At 35.2% G+C, this 22831-nt stretch overlaps 2 protein-coding genes across 2 annotated transcripts in view; one reads left to right on the top strand and one right to left on the bottom strand.

Annotated features, from left to right (window-relative positions):
• LOC144981021 (calpain-5-like) overlaps nt 1-14902 on the top strand; it is a 35226-nt gene extending 20324 nt beyond the window's left edge. The window contains exons 10-15 of the mRNA XM_078929088.1: nt 1-86; nt 574-770; nt 3604-3719; nt 9926-10062; nt 10453-10550; nt 13204-14902. The exon at nt 1-86 is cut by the window's left edge and continues 37 nt beyond it. Of these exons, the coding sequence (XP_078785214.1) occupies nt 1-86; nt 574-770; nt 3604-3719; nt 9926-10062; nt 10453-10550; nt 13204-13297 (728 nt within the window). The 3' untranslated portion in view covers nt 13298-14902. The remainder of the gene's footprint in view (nt 87-573; nt 771-3603; nt 3720-9925; nt 10063-10452; nt 10551-13203) is intronic.
• Nucleotides 14903-17519: 2617 nt separating this feature from the next.
• On the bottom strand, nt 17520-18938 carry LOC144980647 (uncharacterized). The gene has a single exon (XM_078928327.1). The coding sequence runs from the start codon at nt 18936-18938 to the stop codon at nt 17520-17522; it is 1419 nt and encodes a 472-aa protein (XP_078784453.1).
• Between the last annotated feature and the right edge of the window lie 3893 nt (nt 18939-22831).

The following is a 22831-nucleotide window of genomic DNA, read 5'->3' as shown; positions in this document are numbered from 1 at the left end:
TGATATCACTGGAACAAGTGGACAGACGATCCTCTAACTTCCGGTCAAGGAGTGAAAACTTCACAATTGGAATAACCATAACTAAGGTAATATTTGGGGTGAAGATAACGTTTTGCAATAAATAGTATTTATTTTTCACCAAAACGAAATGTAAATGTCGCGGCTCGAAGCTCGAAGAAATGAATAACAATGTGAAATTGAATGTAAGCTTCAATTTAATATACGAAAACAGATAAAATGGACGTTTCGGGTTTCTCCTTTATCAACAAAACAGGATGAATAAAACACTACAGAAACGAATCGTCTGTAGTGTTTAATTCATCCTGTTTTGTTGATAAAGGGGAAACCAGAAACGCCCATTTTATCTGTTTTCATATATTAAATTGAAGCTTACATTCAATTTCACATTTTTATTTACACCATAACGAAAGGGAAGTAACACCAAGTTTCATATTTATCGTGTCTATAAATTCAATTTCCAGTATCTTAATGATTCCGGCATGATACCGCCTTGAGACCGTGGGTCACACATACATGCATAAACCTAAACCTGAAAAAATGTTTTTGTTTTAGACTGACCTCAACAGGAAGTACAGAATGCACGACCGCATGGACAGGGTCACAGCCGGACCATTCGTACAAAGCAGGAGCATCATGAGTCGTATTGAGTTGAAGAAGGGAAGGTACTGCCTCATTCCATCGACCTTTGACCCCGGTCAGGAAGGTCAGTACCTTCTTAGAATCTACAGCGTCAATGGAGTGACCGTCAGGTAGGTAATCAGAATAAGATTTGTTTTGTTTTGTTATACGAAAATAAATTGAAATGATACTAAGAAAGAATGTGCAAATAATCACAATGTTTTTCGTTACCCGATGCCCTTCACAAAAATCAATGTGAGCTATCTTTATTCATGTTTTCGTCCAGCCAAGTAATCAATCACATGATTTGATGCTGTCCAACGATATGATATTTATTCAGAAATGTAAACACACTGCTTTGTTTATGAAAGTTGTAAACATACCCATGTGTCAAGCTGAGCAAAATGACCAATCGCGACTTTAGATATTACAAAAACTGTGAACACTTTTCACTATCTGGGTCATTTTGAGCACATATTAACTGTGACCAATGACCTCGAGCACATGGACATGTAATATAGATCATCCCCATCCACCCTCTGTGACCTCTTGTTGCTATTCCTGTCCAGCTATTGACATGGATGCCTTTTTAACTATTATCTTATAGTATGAGCCTTCAATTTTTCAATCAACATACAGTGCTTACACTTTTGAAAATTACGTCAGTTATCGTATATTACATTTACACTAGTTGACTAAACATTTAATTAAGTTGTTTTATTTTTGACTCCATATTTTGGCCCTGAAATCAACCACTGAACGTGAACCGAAGATCCATAGCCACCTTTTGTGCTTAGCTATCACCCAAAGTAAACAGCCCTCAGATTATCCTGAGCATCACTCAAAAGTTTTAACTCAGATGGTTGGATAAATCCATACTCACTAACTGGGCCTGACCTATTGGTGTGTTTCACATGTACTAAGGGTATCTAGGGCCTTTTCATACAAGAAATAAATAGGATTCAATAGTCGTAACGTCACTTCCTTCATAATGACGCATGGTAACTTAGCAACACTGGCTCTAAACTATCGGAACAATGGCGGACGCAGTATGAAATATTTCTCCGGCGAGCATAAAAGCGTATCCTGAGGGGAAAAAAAAACAGAAACTTGATCATGTTTTCACTTTTACACATTCTGGTCACAAGACATATGAAAAGTTCTAGCCAGCTTGAAGAATAAAAAGTAATGATTTTCTTTGTTTAGAACCAAGATGGCCGCCGTTGCCAGGCGGCGTGACATCAGACTACTGAAACCAATTGTCAATGGGACGAGAAGGGGTAAATGGCAGGAAATATTCTGATTGGTTAATGCTTAGTAACGGGCGAATCATCATTTCACCATCAGTTCAGCACATAATGATATCATATGGATTGAAATTGGATTCAGTAGTCTGATGTCACGCAGCCCGGCAACGGGGGCCATCTTGGTTCTAAACAAAGAAAATCATTACTTTTTATTCTTCATGCTGGCTAGAACTTTTCATATGCCTTGTGATCAGAATGTGTAAAAGTCAAAACAAGATCAAATTTATGGGTTTTTCCCTCTGGATACGCTTTTACGCTCGCCGGAGAAATATTTCATACGGGCGTCCGCCATTGTTCCGATAGTTTAGAGCCAGTGTTACTAAGTTGCCATGCGTCATTAGGAAGGAAGTAACGTTACGACTATTGAAGAGTATTTCCATTTCATGCAATAATCGTCGAATTTTTTCATTTATCTTTGTATTTCCAATCTACTCATTTTCTTTACTGCCTTTTGTCACCCAGGTAACCATATATAACTTAGTTGAGTGGAAAACGTCTTAGGCTCTATTCCACTAAACATGCTGCTGTCGCCCCACACTCTTCTCTTATTTTGGCTATTAGTTAGCTCTGTCACTATCTGAATAGTCTTAATTCCATTAAAAGTGGAGCTCGGATATACTCTTATCAATTCTGAGCTTATAATATAGAGACATTATAATAAATAATAAATTTATATAGCGCCTAAACATCCACGTTAATCGTGCTCTGTGGCGCTTTATATAATAGGAACAAAAATCACGACACTACATAATAAGCATGAATACAGAAACAAAATAGAAACATCTATTTCATAAAAATAAATAAGCCTTACATAACAATTCAATCTTCAGACATTTCCTGAAGATGATAACATTTTCACAGGACTTTGTCCGAGAACTGAGTGCGTTCCATAGGCGTGGAGCAATGGATGAAAAGGCTTTTTTTTTACATCCTCCCGATCTCGTTATCAGGCAAGGGGAATTATTCTTTATCCACGACATATTGTCAGAACTTTTTACTTAGATCCCAAGCCAGCAGCAACACTGAACATTTTATGACATTAAGACTTGACGAGCGGACTGTAAGACGGTGATAACGCTGTAACTGGCCATGAAGTTATTGTATACCCGAGTACAATGAGAGACTGTGTGTAAAGACCCTTTGCCCAGAGTGGGACTCGAACGACGAACCGACTGGTCGGAACCGAAATGTCTCACGTGAAGACCGCAAAGTCATACACTAACCTTATGATGTTATCCACAGAAACAGTAACAGTAAATGGTTGTGTTAATATTAGTTTCGTATCAGCTGTTACATCTAAGTATTAAAAATGAGAGCAATTGTTTTTAAAACATTAAGATTGACTCACTCTCGCCTCAAAGACTTAACCTCGGTACCTTTTTGTGCTTACATGTCATTTTGCCACACAATGGTGAGACGCACTTTTCAACAAATAATACAAAAATAAAAACAAGACATTTAGCTGTATCGTTGAGCAGTATCGTAGGTAACTTGATTGATCTATTCAAAGACCCGGTCTATATTAATTCACTTCTTCATCGATCCAATCGGTTTATTGAATAAAAACGTGCATATAAATCATTCGCGAGTGTTTACACGATTTCAATCTGTTTATCTTTCTCTTAACTTCATTTTATTTTGGTTTGTGTTTTCAAAGGGAGCTAACCAAGGATATTCCAACCCCACCCAAATTTTACAAGAAACCAAAAGTTGCCGCCACTGCCGTGTCTGTACACATGGCGGAGAACTTCCCCTTGCCTGATGGAGAGACTGGTATGATTTAATTTTCAATGATCAAATAAATATATTTATAGATTGAAATTCCCCTTGCCTTATGGAAAACTGCTATGAGTTCATTTTCAATGATCAAATAAATATATTTATAGGTTGAAATTCCCCGTGCCTTATAGAAAACTGCTAGGAATTCATTTTCAATGATCAAATAAATATATTTATAGATTGAAATTCCCCTTCCTTATAGAAAACTGCTATGAGTTCATTTACAATGATCAAATAAATATATTTATAGATTGAAATTCCCCTTGCCTGATGGAGAGACTGGTATGATTTCATTTTCACTGATCAAATAAATATATTTATAGATTGAAATTCCCCTTGCCTTATGGAAAACTGGTATGAGATCATTTTCAATGATCAAATAAATATATTTATAGGTTGAAATTCCCCGTGCCTTATGGAGAAAACTGGTACGATTTCGTTTACATTTACGTGTTAGATAATTATATATTTAATTCCCTTGCATGATAACGAGACGGGTAATATGTAAGTTTCATTGGTCAACTGAAAGATAGAAATTCTCTTTGTCTGATTGAAACGGATATGATAACATATAGACTCTATCTCCCTCCCTCCCTCTCTCTCTTTCTCTATCCCCCCCCCCTCTCTCTCTCTCTCTCTCTCTCTCTCTCTCTCTATATATATATATATATATATATATATATATATATACATATATATATATATATATATATCTTTCTATCTATCTATCTATCTATCTATTATCTATCTTTCTATCTATCTGTCTATCTATTATCTATCTATGTATTTATCTTCATAATCTCTCTCACTCTCTCTGGCTGTCTCTATCTATCTATTATCTATCGATCTATCTATCGGTCAATCTATTGATCTATCTATCTATCTCCATCATCTCTCTCACTCTCTCTCACTCTCAATCCCCCCCCCTCTCTCTCTCTCTCTCTCTCTCTCTCTCTCTCTCTCTCTCTCTCTCTGTGTGTGTGTGTGTCTGTCTGTCTCTCTTGTTCAGTCCGACATACAACCGAATTGTGGCGCGGGTCACAGATTATTCATTATTCTGGAGAAAGCAGATATTAGATTGTACTATTTTCAAACAAGAGATTCAATTTAATTTTCTGAACCTTTAACTTCGCCCCGATTAACTATCACGGGAAGTAGACGTTTTGTCGTCACATCTTCCTCTCTTCGTGTTCAAAACTCATTGGAAGTGTGTAACCAGTCCTCCGGACAATGCATAACATAACCTACTTCTAATTTAGCTTTTATATAGAGCAATATCCACTAAACGTGCTCAAAGCGCTTTAAAACGGATCCCTGACCAACAGCAACAAGTAACATGTAGAACGAGACATGACTGACGCCTGTTAGGCGACATAAACAACGCTGTTTACGGCCAGGTACTTATTTTACACCTGAGTACGATGAGAAAATGTGAGTGAAGAGCCTTTTCCAAGGACTCAACTATGCGCCAAGCGAGGCTCGAACCCAGGACCTTCCGATCCGAAAGCGAGTGTCATACCACAAGTTCATAGATCGGCACATAACATAACAGATCATCTTAGTAAAAGTTGCTTAGGTCAAAGGCATTTAAATTCCCCTGTCAGAATAAAGAAAGGTTCCGGTAAAAATTCCCAGCTATGATCATAATATTATAAGTTTCAACAGTCGTGACGTCACTTCCCTCGTAATGACGCATAGTAACTTAGTAACTGGTTCTAAACTATCGGAACAATGGCGGACGGCCTGATGAAAACCTTCTCCGACGAGCATAAAAGTGTATCCAGAGGAAAAAAACATTATAAATCTGATCATGTTTTGACTTTTATACATTCTGATCACGTGACATGTGAAAAAGTTCTAGCCAGTAAGAATAATTAAAAAGAACAAATTTTCTTTGTTTAGAACCAAGCTGCTGTTTGTTGGGCGGACATGACATCAGACTACTGAACCCTATTATCATAGTGAATCATAAGGCGGCATCATTATTTTATTAGTAGGATGAAAAGGGATATTCTTAGGATTACGGTTCGTAAAAGAGAGAGAGGATGGTTGATCATTATTGGCGACCAGCATATATTTAAGCTAGAAAATAAAATGCCATCAATCAAGAACCAGATGATCAATTGTACAATGTATGCATTTTTCCTCGGGTGACTAGTTTTACACTTCCAATGAGATTGGAACCAGTATTTTCAACCGCTATTGTTCCCTATTGTTGACTCATTTTTTTTTCAAATCATTATAACGTCGCTGTAACTAAGTTGTTATAAAGGGAAATTCTTAGTTTTCACCTTTTAAAGAAATAATATTAATTCTACTCAAAGTGGAAAAACAAGAAACAAAAATATTCTGGCGCTGAATTGACCTAAAAGTGTTGCAAACACCTTAATCCATTGAAAACAAATACAAAGAAAAGAACTGAAACCTATTTATAAATTAATTTCTTTGCGATTAAACCAACCCAACAAAACACCAATATGATACGAAAGACCAAACAAATTTATCAGAGTTATGTAGATATTGCTTTATTGAGTAAATGCGTTTGAAACCTGAATGCTTGGCTTGATCAGCGTCTGATATATCAAGTGTTGTGGCTTATTGTTTTCCATGAGTTGTGGATCCTGAAAGTACTCGCTCCATACGCAACGGTATATGATTCGATTCCTGTTGTAATCGAGATTTTTTGAAAAGGCTCTTGACTCACATTCTCTCACCATAATATTCAGGTGTAAAATAAGTACCTGGCCTTTAACAGCGTTGTCTATGTTCGAAAAATTGTAATATCGCCTAACAGGGGTCATGTCCCGTCCTACATGTTAAATGTTGCTGTTGACCAGGGACCCCCCTTCTTAAGCCCTTTGGGCACATTTAGCGGATATTGCGCTATAGAAAAGCTCTTTTTTAAAATTATTTCTTTTAACTATAGATTAATCCCAACGTAATATTGTTTGGAGACGAAAAGACCCATAATATGATGTAACTTAACCCACACACTCAAAACAGCATTATATTGGGTTGAAGTTATTGTCTAAACAGTAGATTTTACAGTTCAAATGGCTAGAAATGTGAAATTATGATCCACCGTCGGGATGAAGCGATTCTGAAAGAAAAATGTTAGATTTAAATTTGAAGAGGCCAGAAATGTGAAATTGTGGCCCATCGTCGAGATGAAGCAATTCTCAGAGAAAGAAAGTGGATTTAAAGTTAAAGTGGCCAGAAATGTGAAATTATGGCAACAATTATGGCCCACCATGTGGATGAAGTCATTCTCAGAGAAAGAAAGTGGATTTAAAGTTGAAGTAGCCAGAAATTAGGACTTGTGACCCACCGTCGGGATGAAGCCATTCTCAAAGAAAAATATTAGATTTAAAGTTGAAGAGGCCAGAAATATGAAATTGTGGCCCACCGTCGGGATGAAGCAATTCTCAGAGGGAAAAAAGTGGATTTAAAGTTGAAGTGGCCCACTTTCGGGATAAGGCCATTCTCCAAATAAGAAAAAAGTGAATTTAAAGCTGAAATCACCAGCAATCAGACATTTTAGTTTTTCTCAGTTTGTTAGATTATATTCACTTCCCTCCAACTCCCCCTCCACCTCTCACACCCCTATTAATAAATAAAAATCTGAAAAGGTGGTTATCAAGTTTGTCAATTTGACGCCATCAAGCAAAAAACATAAACATTTGAAAAGGTGGTTATCAAATTTGTCAATTTGACGTCATCAAGCAAAAAACATAAACATCTGAAAAGGTGATTATCAAATTTGTCAATTTGACGCCATCAAGCAAAAAACATAAACATCTGAAAAGGTGGTTATCAAATTTGCCACTTTGATAATATTGAGCAATACAGCATAAAATTCTGGAAAGTTGATTATCAAATTTGCCACGTTGATAACATCGAGCAATTAAACAAGCACGAATTAAAATATAACAATAGATATTTTATAAAAGGTTCAAAAGAGGGGATGCGGGGAGGAACTGTGTAATGCAGTATAGAAAGTGAAATATCATAATCCAATTCTATTGTATTTATTTTCCAACAATAGTCTATACCGACACGTTATATTATTTCACTTTCTATACTGCATTACACAGTTCCTCCCTTCCTCCCCTCTTTTGACCAAATTAATTGCTCTCATTTTATAACTATCTATTGTTCTATTTTAATTCTTGCTTCCTTACAAAGGAGCCCATCAACATTTATTCATCTTAACAACGACACCATCACATTCATCTATAGTGTTTCATTCAGCCTGGGAAACCCGAAACGTCCATTTTATCTGTGGTTTTCGTATATTAAACTGAAACTTTCATTCAATTTCACATTGTTATTTATTTCTTCGAGCTTCGAGCAGCAACATTTACATGTTTTTAACAATACATTTAATCATTAACTTGAGCTATTATATATCGCATTATCCACTATACGTGCTCAATGCCCCTTATAAAATGGGCCCTGTCTAACAGCTACGTAACACGCAGAATGAGACATGATGCCTGTTAGAAGATTAATATTGCATTTTTCCAACAGAGACAACGCCCTTAACTCTTCTTTATTTTTTTTTACACCTGAGGATGGTGGCATAATGTGAGTTAGGAGCCTTTTCTAAGGACTCAACTATGCGCTGCTCAGAGCGGGGCAAGAAGCCAAGTCCTTCCGATCCGAAAGAGACTGTCATACCACTAGATCACATAGCCACACAAGAATCCAACCCCCCCCACCCCCGCACCCCCCCCCCCCCCCCCGACATAATACTGTTTTGAGGCGATAAATCACATATTCGATTGAATGTGTAGTTGTTTTATTTTGTTTTGTTTTTTTCGGAGGGGGGGGGGGTTGTTTTGCTTTTTTTATTTATTTTTTTTTTTTTTTGCTTATTGTTGTTTAGTCTTTGTTTTTAGGAAGCAGTCAGTTTGGCATATATTCAATACCTAAGTAACAGGTGTTATGGCTTTTAGTATTTGCTATTCAGCTGAAACTGTGAAGGTTTACAATGCAAACTGTAAAAGTATGAACAATGGAACGCCTGGTTAAAGTTTATTAAACTTGACAAATACCCACATAAATTACACATGAAGAGAGAGAGAGAGAGAGAGAGAGAGAGAGAGAGAGAGAGAGAGAGAGAGAGAGAAAGAGAAAGAGAGAGAGAGAGAGAGAGAGAGAGAGAGAGAGATTAACAAAGAATTTGCTATTCAGTTGTAACTGTGAATGTTTACAATGAAAACTATAAAAGTATGAACAACGAAAGCCTGATTATAATATTGACGTGACAAACAGAGTTAAGGTTAATGAGTTACAGACAAGAAAAAAACACCCACATCAATTAAGCATGAAGAGAGAGAGAGAGAGAGAGAGAGAGAGAGAGAGAGAGGGAGAGAGAGAGAGAGAGAGAGAGAGAGAGGGGGGGGGGGGTTTCAAAATCAGTTCACTCCGTAAGGTAGCTGGATCCTGAGATATTTATATATTTATATTTAATATATTTAAAATTTGTTCACATTTTTAATATATGATTTTTTATCTTCTAAGATCATTCATAAACAAAATAAACAGCCAAATGGGGCCTCGATAGTTTTCATTCGATACAGCATACGATTGGTGTTGGCTGTTACATTCGTAAAAGGAAGAAGAAGAAGAAGAAGAAGAAGAAGAAGAAGAAGAAGAAGAAGAAGAAGAAGAAGAAGAAGAAGAAGAAGAAGAAGAAGAAGAAGAAGAAGAAGAAGAAGAAGAAGAAGAAGAAGAAGAAGAAGAAGAAGAAGAAGAAGAAGAAGAAGAAGAAGAAGAAGAAGAAGAAGAAGAAGAAGAAGAAGAAGAAGAAGAAGAAGAAGAAGAAGAAGAAGAAGAAGAGAAGAAGAAGAAGAAGAAGAAGAAGAAGAAGAAGAAGAAGAAGAAGAAGAAGAAGAAGAAGAAGAAGAAGAAGAAGAAAGAAGAAGAAGAAGAAGAAGAAGAAGAAGAAGAAAGAAGAAGAAAGAAGAAGAAAGAAGAAGAAGAAGAAGAGAGAAGAAGAAGAAGAAAGAAGAAGAAGAAGAAGAAGAAGAAGAAGAAGAAGAAGAAGAAGAAGAAGAAGAAGAAGAAGAAGAAGAAGAAGAAGAAGAAAAATACAACTTAACAAGTTAATATTAAAATTCTGTTTAAGCATCATGTTCACCCCGACATGACATCGACATGACACCGTTTGATCTCTATGTTCTCTCTGTATTCAGGTGTAGAGGCGTACTGCGTCATTAGATGCGAGGACAAAGAGGCAAAGACAACGGTCCATGAAAAGTCGGACAAGCCAGAGTGGAAGGAAAGAGCAACGTTTTACAGGATTAAACCTGATGATGACGTCACTGTTGAAGTAAAGATTTGTCGGTCGTCGTTGCCGTCATCAATGTCATAATCATCATCATCATCATCATCATCATCATCATCATCATCATCATCATCATCATCATCATCATCATCATCATCACCACCATTATCATCATCATCATCATCATCATCATCATCATCATCATCATCATCATCATCATCATCATCATCATCACCATCGTCATCATCATCATTATTATCATCATCATCATCATCATCATCATCATCATCATCATCATCATCATTATCATCATCATTATCATCATCACTATCACCAGAAGCATCATTTTTTGTAATCATCATTATCAGCAGCCTTCTTTTGAAAAAAAACAAAACCCTCGTTATATACGTAGTTTTGATTTAATGTACTTGACAGCTCTGGGATGCCAACCTGATCAAGGACAGCTTCATCGGCAGTCTGACTCTCCCCATGGCCAACAAACAAGAATACACAGGTGGAAATGTCATTCGCCGGTAAGCCACCGATAGAAATCTTGTAAATAAATCACTCTCAGAAGTTAAGAGTCCTTATACTAAACAATCTGAGTTCTATTTTTTTTTTCAAAATTTAAATTGAGCTTATATACAGTGCAATATCCACTAAACGAGCTCAAAGCGCTTTACAAAGGGTCCCTAACCAACAGTAACAAGTAGAACGAGACATGACGCCTGTTACGCGATATTACAAATTATTTTTTTCGGATAGAGACAACGCTGTTGACGGACATGTTCTCATCTTACACATGAGAAGGCAGAGGCTCGAACTCAGGACCTTCCGATCCGAAAGCGAATGTCGTACCACAAGACCACATAGCCGCAGATAAAAAGAAACATAATCAGGAGTGAAGTTCGACTCTGAAGAATAAACGATTTCAGAACTCCTACGTTTGAAATTACGAACAATTTTCCAATGCCGCTGCGTGATCTTGGGAAAGCGCATTGGGAAGAGTTCGAAATTCCAGTGGCAGGAGTTCAAAAATCTTATTATCATACCCAGTGGCGTGGCATGCTTACAGTATAAGGTGGTGCCAGAATCAGAAGTTTATGGCTTACACATGCCATATTTGTAAATACAAAAAGAAAGAGAGAAAAACATTAAAGAAAAGACTTACTCAAATAAGTAAGAGGCGGTATATACCATTTCTCATTATTATTATTATTATTATTATTATTATTATTATTATTATTATTATTATTATTATTATTATTATTATTATTATTATTATTATTATTATTATTATTATTATTATTATTATTATTATTTAATGCTGTAATCCATTTTTAAATGATGGGTCGGTGCCAGGTACCATATCAACGAATATAGCCACGCCCCTGACCAAACCCTCCAATATCCACTAAACGTACCCAAAGCGCTTGACAAGGGGTCAGGGTTGCCAGATCATTTTTGAGTAAGCGGCCAAACTAGCTATAGCAGGAGGCCAGATTCCTCGGCAGGAGGCCAAATACCACCAAACCCACCTTAGCCTCGCGAAAACTCTTTAGAGTTGTTAAACAATTTATTTCCCCCATTTTTGAAGAAGAAAAAAGAAAATTAATTTAAAGGAACATTCGCTCTACTCACCTTAATCAAAACACCATTTCACCATTGCAATTTGTCACTAGATTCTGTACATTTGTTGATATCGTTGAATTTTTCCTTTCAAACTTAAACAACATCATAGGTCACATTCTTGAGTTGTAATCAGCGCAACGAGAAAATAACGAATAATTGACTTGAGACTCAGAAAAAATGTCACATACAACCGAATTATCACGATGGAAATAAAAAGTTCATTCTAGAGGTCTACACACCTGGAGAACTCCTCAACAAAAGTAACCTTTTTACAAATTAAAATGAATTCAACAGGCCCGTTTCAACGAACCAAGAATCCATTATTGCTCAGCATTTTCTTCACTACTACCAGCAAATGTGCACGATCCCGAAGAACACTCTTCGTTCTGGTTGTACATGGCACCTGTAAACAAATTAATCATTTCTTTCGTCACTTGGAAATCCACACATCATTGCTTTTTGAAAACAAATATGGGCCTTTTGGGCGCGATTGCGTGATAGCAGAGATTCTATAGATAGTATGCAGATGACGTCACTCAGGCCTTAGGTTATTGTTTTCGCCATCCGCGTTTGTGAGTTGTTCTCACTAAACTGTATTAACCAGACTATAAAAGTTCATGGTTACACAGAGTTTGTGTGTTGGTCCGTTATACTTCCGGATGGCAATGTTGTGAACTCCTTGGCCAAGCGCATTCTATCTATATATAGAAGCATTAGCAAATGAAATATGTGGCGTTAGCACGTGTTGCATTTAGATATTTAGATTGCCGGTGAGGCTTTCCGGAAGCCAAATAAAATAAGTTTTACCGGTACCAAAGTAAAACGATATAATGGGGAAAGTCAGAGGAGGCCAAAAAGTTGGTTACAGGAGGCCAAGTGGCCAAACCAAATTTTGGGAGGCCAAATGGCTTGGGAAAAGGCCAAATTTCTCAAATTTGGCCACCAGGAGGCCAAACTAGCAACCCTGCAAGGGGTCCCTGTCCAACAGCAACACGTAACATGTAGAACGAGACCTGATGCCTTTTAGGCGATATTACAAATTATTTTCGACATAGACAACGCAGGTACTCACTAATTTTACACATGAGTACGGTGAAAGAATGTGAATAAAGAGCCTTTTCCAAGGACTCAACAATCCGCCGAGCGAGTCTCGAACTCAGGATGTTCCGACCCGAAAGCGAGTGTTTTACCACAAGACCACATAGCCACTTATTGTGTGTAGAATATGTGGGCTCTGAGGGCTTTGCCCTCTGGCACTCATGGTAAATACTCTAATTAACATTTCAGCATTTAAATCAGCTTGGCATAAGCCCTCGAAGCGATTGGCTATGTTTGTCTCAAATTTGTCCAGACATGAACGCAACATTAAAAATAATATTGGCTACTTTAAGAAGTGCGCATCTTATTAATCTTGTGGATAGAAATGAAAAAAATATGTAATTTGGATAGAGGCCTTTGGCACTTGCGTCTATTTGGGGTTAATGCGCCTTTAAATTGAATGCTCTCACATATTAGCTGCACATTATAAAAAATATTATTCTCTTTTCCAATCAGGTATAATCTGGTGAAGAAAAATGGAGAAAACGAGGAATCCAGAGGCTACATCTGGCTGAAAGTTCATCACACAACCAATATGCGTGATGTATAGGGAATGAGATTAGCGGAAGAGTAACGTCCCTTGATTGGACGTCACTGGTGGAGAAGTTATTTGTAAACAAACCAACTACAAGCCAAGCGCTCCAAATACAAAAATTTATTATTCATATTTCTGTACAAAAATGCATATCATAATCAACGTAGATCTTTTCTTTAGCTTTCTCCATTATGAAATGTTAACAAAATATGATGTAGACTACAAATAAAAAATAAAAGATGGTGATAAATAATACAATACGATGAGACAACCCTTCCTAAACTTACTGAACTTCCCGCTCATGATTGGTACTAATAATGGCGATAGCGTCTGTCGGTTGTCAAGACGCGACTTCCGACAAAGGGGCGCTACACTCAAATCTGTTTTGAAATCTCATTCCCTATAATGACATCCAGTGACGTCAAATGATGTCTTACGGAAACAATTTTTCCATTACACTTCCTATAACAAAGCCAATAAATTTGTTGTCGGACGTCGTGTTAATTAGACATTTGCCATTTGCCATAATAAATAGTAAAAAATGAGCCCATATAAAGATTATGCATTTTCAATATTTCATTGTGCTCAATGTGTTTCACTATTCATAATTTCCTCCAGCGGGCAGGCCATATAAATCGTTATTCCCATTACATACAAAACAATTTGCCTCTTGGATGGAAATTTAAATATAAGTGAAAATTCTTTGGCATGAAAAGGGACAATAGGCGTTGACATAGACCCGACTGGATTAAAAGTGATCACCCTCTCATCTTAAGAGCACCATTGCTCATCATCATCATCATCATCATCATCATCATCATCATCATCATCAATAACAACATCCTCATCAAGATAATGAAAATAATCATTATCATCTTCTTCATCATCCTCTTCCTCGTCATCATTCTCGTTTTCAATACCATAGTCGTAATATTCACAATCTTTATCATCATCATCATCATCATCATCATCATCATCATCATCATCATCATCATCATCATCATCATCATCATCATCATCATCATCATCATCACCATCATTATCATTATAATCATCATCATCATCATCATCATCATCATCATCATCATCATCATCATCATCATCATCATCATCATCATCATAATCATTACTATTATCATCATCATTATTATCACCATCTTGGAGTTATCTTATGAAGGATATTATTTTGAAATCAGAATTAGATTTAAGATGCAACTGAAGAGCACAGTGGGGGAAAACACAGATTTCCACCTATTAGAACCTCAGTGACTTCCCTCCTTTACTGATGTCAGGGCCCAAAACCCTCCATCCATAAGTAGAACAGCAAAACATTTCATTTCATAGCTTTATTTTTAGGCAATTGCCAATATAAAACATATGTTAAGATAGATTTATGGTTGTAATTTTTCATCTGTTCGATTTATAGAGGGAGATCTTGGACCCCTTACGTCACTCAACGGGGTCAATCACAAAAATTCCACAATATGGACATCTGTGACCGCTCCCACCCCCTACCGCCCCCTGTACTTTTCAGTTGGTAATTAGCCGTTTAATATATTATATCTTGTCATTATTTCACGAATAATATTTAGATCAAAGTGGATAAAGATTGGCAATATATTTTGACTTTGACATTGGATTTTGTGTGTGGTTCTGCATGGGATCTGCGTGGTTCTGCAGGTGCATGGGTTGCGCAAATCGGCCAATAGGAAATGAGATTAGCGGAAGAGTAGCGTACCTTGATTGGACGTCACCGGCGGAGAAGTTATTTGTAAACAAACCAACTACAAGCAAAAGCGCTCCAAATACAAAATTTATTATTCATTTTTCTGTACAAAAATCCATATGATAATCAACGTAGATCTTTTCTTTCGTTTTCTCTATTATGAAATGTTAACAAAATCTTATGTAGACTACAAATTAAAAATAAAAGATGTTGATAAATAATGCAATACGATGAGACAACCCTTCCTAAACTTACTGAACTTCCCGCTAGTGATTGGTACTAATAATGGCGATAGCGTCTGTCGGTTGTCAAGACGCGACTTCCAACAAAGGGGCGCTACTCTTAAAATCTGTTTTGAAATCTCATTCCCTATAGGCCTAAAGGTCTTTTCACTGCTAATGGTGCTCATATTCTAATAGATAGCAAACCAATTTAAGTGCCTCCAGTTGCCTCTGGCATTGATTTCCTTAAAATGGTTGCGCACATTTTTGCAATGTCGAAATATCGGTATTTCAAATAATAATAATAATAAAAATATTAATAATAATAATAATAATAATAATAATAATAATAATAATAATAATAATAATAATAATAATAATAATAATAATAATAATAATAATAATAATAATGATAATGACAATAATAATAATAATAATAATAATAATAATAATAATAATAATAATAATAATAATAATAATAATAATAATAATAATAATAATAATAATAGTAATATAGACTTATACTTATATTGTGTCCACCGACAAGTGATCTCTGCGGCGCTTACTAATCACTCAGACTATCTAAAATAGCATACACACTAACATGTCTACACACATACGCCCCTAAACTCAAAGACACATAGGGAAACTTCCCCACACCCACATACGTACACTCTTTACATACACATAACTATACCATCTACCTTAAATTAAAACATAAAGCATATTAAATGTCGAAATGAGCTCTTCTAAATAATTCAGTTTTCATTTTCTTTTTAAAGGTATTTAAATTTCCATTGTTATTGATATTATATGAAAGGGAATTCCACAACCTAGGCGCAGTAATTCTGAATGATTTGTTATGAAACAAAGACTTCTGGTCTCTAGTCCGAACTTGTGTGTGTATATATTAAAAAAAATAGTATTTAATTTAAATCACAGTTGCGCGTTAAAAATTCGAACACCATGTGGCAAAAATGAATTAAGGTGACGTGTTATCTTTGTTATTATAGCTTTGAGGCGACGGCTCCTCATGGAGAACTTAATATATTTGTGAAGGGAGTGATCGCCATCCTTCTTAAATTTCTTAATTTTACTTAGACTAAATCTTTTGATCAGTTCTTCCACATTGGAAATTCTGTGAGTGCAACTCCTGGCTTTATCAATTATTCGATCAAATTTCTTAATGTCGCAAATACTGGCATTTCCACACCATGCTGTAATACAAAAAGTAATAACGTCTCCAAAACGGATCTATAATAAAGGGTGCATAATGTTTTGTCTATTTCAAATTCTGAAAGATTCCGAATAAAATACATTCTTTTGTTCACTTTAGAGATAACAGCATCGGTTTGTAAATGCCACTGCAATTTATTGTCAATTAAAATACCCAAATGTGTAAACCGAAACTTTCTCAACAGCTATTATTGGCCCCCTACCTACCCTATTAAGATATATATATATATATATATATATATATATATATATATATATATATATATATATATATATATAAATATATATATATATATATATATATTAATAGGGTAGGTAGGGGGGCAATAATAACAATTAACGGGGGAGGCAGAAAGAATGAAAGATAGAGTAAGAGAGATAGATAGAGAGAGAGACACACACACACACACATACACACACACAGAGAGAGAGAGAGAGAGAGAGAGAGAGAGAGAGAGAGAGAGAGAGAAAAGGGAGAACGGGAAAATAATATTTAAAATAAAGGAAAGAGATAAAATAAAAAGTTGATTGATCTAACAGTTTAAATAGGTATTAAATGTTATATTATTCTAAAATGAAACCAAAATTTCAACTCTAAGATAACTATATTTCTGCCCCCCCCCCCCCATCTATCTATCTATCTATCTATCGGTCTATCTATCTATATATCTATCTATCTATCTATCTAATCTATATATCTATCCATCTATCTATCTCTTTAACTATCTGTATATATATATATATATATATATATATATATATATATATATATATATATATATATACCTGTCTATCTATTTAAAGCAAATGTTGGTCCTTAAAGCCCGAAGAAAAACAATAACAATAGTCAAAGGGAATTTTAAGCTCTATTCCATTAACGATGCTGGCCGTTTTCGATTTCCCCTTTGTAAAAAAAAAAAAAGAACGTAATGAATTAAACAAAAAAAAAACGATTGAAAGATTTATAAAATGGCGTTGTTATCCCTGATTTGTTTAATCACCTTAACAACGCATTTCCCTCATCTTCATTTTATCTTTATTGTTTATTTCTTTATTATTTAATATTTTTGGGTTCGGAAAATGTCAGCGTGACAAAAATAAACGCTAGAAGACAGGAGAATGAACCCCATGCAAAAACCGAGAACCATCCATAGATGTCGATAAGAATCTCTGATACCACTGATATAGTTAAACTGTTGAAAATATTCATAAAGCTGATAACTGCCAAATTGCGTGTAAGATGTTTGTTTCCAAAAGATATAGCAACACTAGCCGTGATAAACGGATAAATAAGGCTGCTGAAGGTGTAGGACAGAACAGTCACGACAAAATACAGACCTGGCATAAGCATTGCTAAAAAATACATGAGGAGAAGCAAACTTGATGAGCAAGCACATATTACCATTAAACATATTTTGATACCAAATTTGTCCAAACATATTCCAGCAATAACATTACCGACAATGGCAGAAAGGACCATAACTGTGCCCAGAGTTGAAAAGAAATGATCATTCTCAATCCAAACAATCCCATATACTTTAAAAAACGGCGTTGTGATTTCAAAACTTTGCTGTATACAAAAGTATACGAAACTTATTTTTTGAAAATCTCGATTGCATAATAACTTTGAGACTGTTTCGTTTTTTTCGTTCTCATGATGCATTGACGAATTATTGCATTGCTGATCTGAGCCAAATGGTTCTCTATTACAATTGTTGTTTTCATTATTGTTGCTGGTATTTTCATTCTCACACCTAAATGTGTTATATATTGTGTCATCCTTTGATGTCAAGGTGTTTTCATTGAGTGTGTCTGTTGCATGTAATAAGTGTCTTTCTCTCAGTAAACAAAACCCAGTAATTTGTAAAGCTATATTTGCCCCTCCAATAACAAGAAACATTGATGGGACTCTTTTGATAATTTCTTCTGATGAAAACAGCACAATTTCACCATGATCCAGGTCAGGTGGGAAATTCTGAGGGTTGACCCACCAGGTGATGAACTGATTGACGATAGCTGCTCCAGCACATGATGACGATTGAATCAAACCGGTGACGAATCCCTTGTTTTCTGTCCAATCCACAACGTAATATTGTAAGACTAGACATTCAAATAAACCGAGTCCTGTTCCAGCTGGCAACGAAATCAGGATCTCGTTTGCAGCCCATGTCATGTGGAGGAAAATAAGTTCCATGAAGAAGCCTGAGCTTTCCACGACAATTGCCACAAAAATGAGGTAACTTGGTTTGATGCATCGCACCATCGAAAAGGCACATACTGCGCCGACGGTCCATGTCAAATCATATATAAATAAAAACCAGGATGGGCTAATCAATCTTCCAGAATTTCCTTGATGTACATGGTATGACATCATATAGGTGGCAATGTTGCTCCAGTACATGGCTGGTCTGGCTAAAAAATTGATGAGTAAGGCCCCGGTTATTGAGAATATTTTTTGTATCGTTTCGTTCATCGTTGAGCTTTTAAGGTTTCTCGAAATGAAAATGGGTTTTCTTTTCCAAAATTAATTCCAAACAAGCAAGCGTTGATTTAAATCCAGACTGATGAGGAAAATAAAAGAATAATGGAATTGATTTTATCGTCACGATTATTCTAGTAATACATTCTTCAGCCTTTCTGCCCTCATCTATACCCAGATCTATTCCTCATATTCACTGCATTATCTCCTTCTTCTTCTTCTTCTTCATTCTTCTTCTTCTTCTTCTTCTTCTTCTTCTTCTTCTTCTTCTTCTTCTTCTTCTTCTTCTTCTTCTTCTTCTTCTTCTTCTTCTTCTTCTTCTTCTTCTTCTTCTTCTTCTTCTTCTTCTTCTTCTTCTTCTTCTTCTTCTTCTTCTTCTTCTTCTTCTTCTTCTTCTTCTTCTTCTTCTTCTTCTTCTTCTTCTTCTTCTTCACCTGGGCCAGCGCCACCTCCTCCTTCTCCTCATCTACCTCCTAATCCTATCTGGATCAACCTGAGGTGAACTCCCACTTCAGACATTTTGTTTTTCTTAATAACGTAATCAGTCAACCAATAGTTTTTGTTGTAAATATTTGCATATAGAGCATAAGTAACATATAAATAATATGGGTTTTTCTCTATCTGAATGTTTTCATTGCGTCTATACCTAATTCAATTTGCAAAAGCTGGACATACCCTGGATATAAATATACATGAGAGAAAAAACAATTTTACAAATTATAATGAAATGAAAACTATTTGCACTAGCTCAGTAGTTGGAACATGGTAGCATCTTGTCCTGTTAAAAGCTTTATCGAATGTTGATGGTTATCGTTAAGTGCAAGACTCACCAAGTGACAGACAAAACAATACGTACCGTTTAACGTTTAGAGTTTGGTTGATTGAATTTTATGAGATCTTTACACTCTGTTATCCTTAACAGGGGGTCTAGAAACAATAACAAAAAGGGTGACGTTAACTTCATTCATTCTATATATAAAAATTTGACACCAGCAAAACTACAGTTAAGTATAATTCCGTGCTAGAATAAACTCAGCCGGATATTTTTGAATAAGCCAGTGCTATTAACGATATTATTGAATTGATTAAAATACAATATGATTGACAGTCAAAACCAGAAAAATAATATTCGTTGTGCTTTTATAACAAAAGAACATTCAGGTCTATGGCTTAATCACGATATCAATATTACAGCTGCTGTTCTCATTATTGTCAGCAATTGCTTTGTTATTGAGCTTTTCAATGATGACGCGTATTTTTCTTTATTTTACCGATTTTAGGTAAAGGCAGTATCACTGACATGATTTCCAGCCATTTTCAGGATTTTCCCTAAAACTTCACACCCAACTGAAACAAAATCATATTTTTTAATCACTCAATCACAATAGCAGTAAACTTTTCGCAATACATATTTTCTTTAGCAAAACCTGCTCTACAACGCAATGATTATTTCCTTTAAATTTCATAATGTACAAACGAAATTTGAATGAGAAACATGATGGTTGTATCGAAACGAAAGTGAATATTTTCCTAATAATAATAAAAATAATAATAATAATGATAATATAATAATAATAATAATAATAATAATAATAATAATAATAATAATAATAATAATAATAATAATAATAATAATAATAATAATAATAATAATAATAATAACAAGAACAATAATGATAATAATAATAATGATAATAATAATAATAATAATAATAATAATAATAATAATAATAATAATAATAATAATAATAATAATAATAATAATAATAATAATAATAAAATCCTATCATTCAATTTGGTTTTCTTTTCACCAATAAACTATGATCTTTATTTGTTTCAAAAAAAAACTATCATCGGTATTTTTATCTTTTAGTAAACCAATAATAACAGTCTCCTCTTATATTTTACAATAAGACATTTTTAAAAGATGGTCTGCAGCCGTTGGTGCACAAGAATTACAGGACTGGGAAATTCACGCAGCCTGGAGAACATTTGGTAAAATTTAATTGTTGCTCTACTTTACACTCTTTGGTCTATGGGTCAGAAATTGTTTGTACCGTGTAACAAGGTAGTTTAGGATTTCCGTGTCGCACAACTTTTGAAGCAACAATAAACGCAAGAAGACAGGAGAATGAACCCCATGCAAAAACCGAGAACCATCCATAGATGTCGATAAGAATCTCTGATACGACCGATATGGTTAAACTGCTGAAAATATTCCTAAAGCTCATGAATTCCAAATTGCGAGTAAGATGTTTGTTTCCAAAAATCATAACAACACTAGCCGTGATAAAGGGATAAATGACGCTGGCGAAGCTGTAGGTCAGAACATACAGACCTGGCATAAGAAGCTCTGAAAAATACATGAGAAGAAGCAAACTTGACGAGGAAGCACATACTACCATTAAACATATTTTGATACCAAATTTGTCCAAACATATTCCAGCAATAACATTATCGACAATGGTAGAAAGGACCATAACTGTGGGATGTTTTCAAGCAAGCAAGCGTTGATTTGAATTCAGGCTGATGAGGAAAATATTAGAAAAATGGAATTGATTTTATCGTCACGATAATAGTAATACATTCTTCAGACTTTCTCCCCTCTTCTATACCCAGATCTATTCTTCCTACTCACTCCATTCTTCTTCTTCTTCTTCTTCTTCTTCTTCTTCTTTTTCTTCTTCTTCTTCTTCTTCATCTTTTTCTTCTTCTGGTCCAGCGCCACCTCCTCCTTCTCCTCATCTACCTCCTCATCCTACCTGGATAGGTCAACTCCCACTTCAGACATTTTGTTTTTCCTTAATAACTTAATCAATCAACCAATAGTTTAAATATATAGAGCATTTGTAACACATAAACAATATGGATTTTTCTCGATCTGAATGTTTTCATTGCGTCTATACCTAGTTAAATTACAAAGTGTTTTGAATTTTGGTTTATCAGAGCTTTACAATGGCTCTCTCAATGTCATCATATATACAAGAAATATTCTTCAGCATCTGAAATTAAATCAGCCACTTTACATAATATAAAATATAATCGGAGTCATTGTCTCTTTCTAATTCACGGAATGCAAATTCAACCCAACCAGAAAGTGGGATTTCTAGTATTTTCTCTCTTTACAAGTAATAGTGTTCAATGCAAGTACTCATTTTACGTCTCAGTATGATGAGAAAATAAGTAAAAAGAGCATTTTAAGTACTTAACTTTGCTGTGCAACAAGGGAATTCGAATCGATGGCCCACATGAATAAATAGCAAAATGATCCTTTATCATATTCGTTATGAACTCAGATTTTTCTCGTATCCTAAATCTTTAATCAAGTAGACTGTAGATTGATGGAAATAACCAGCAGTATGTAAATAAACTCAAATTTAACCCACTCATTTAAAACTCGTCTTTCAAATAGTGATCGATTTATAGGACCCTCATCTGGGGAAATACTCTCAAAATTGGGACCTCGCAATTCGTATACTCTTGCAATTTTGAAATTTCCCAATCGCTAAACGAGCCCGAGAGTGCGCGTTGGGAACAAAGATCGAATTCCAAAACGCAAAAGTGTATGTGTAAGATACCTTTTATTTTTATTCTACCCCTCATCTTTGAATAAATGAAATTTTCAAATGACACCTAAATGATGCTTCTTTTTTGTATGAAATTCAACGCTTGATAATTTGACGTTACAAATACGCTTCAACAGACATAACGTCACTTCCCTCTAACGACGCATGGTAACTTAACTGGCTCTAAACTATCGGAACAATGACGGACGCCCTTATGAAATATTTCTCCGACGAGCATAAAAGCGTATCCAGAGGAAAAAAAACATTATAAATCTGATCATGTTTTGACTTTTACACATATCTGATCACAAGACATATGAA

The sequence above is a fragment of the Berghia stephanieae genome, chromosome 10, assembly GCF_034508935.2.
Source record: "Berghia stephanieae isolate SIO BIC M18660-M18661 chromosome 10, UCSD_Bste_1.3, whole genome shotgun sequence".
In the NCBI taxonomy this organism is placed as follows: Eukaryota; Metazoa; Mollusca; class Gastropoda; order Nudibranchia; family Aeolidiidae; genus Berghia; species Berghia stephanieae.
This window is presented reverse-complemented; position numbering and strand designations above follow the sequence as displayed.

Coding starts and splice junctions, on each gene's coding strand:
- LOC144980647 (XM_078928327.1), bottom strand. CDS start 18,938: ATGAACGAAACGATACAAAAAATATTCTCAATAACCGGGGCCTTACTC.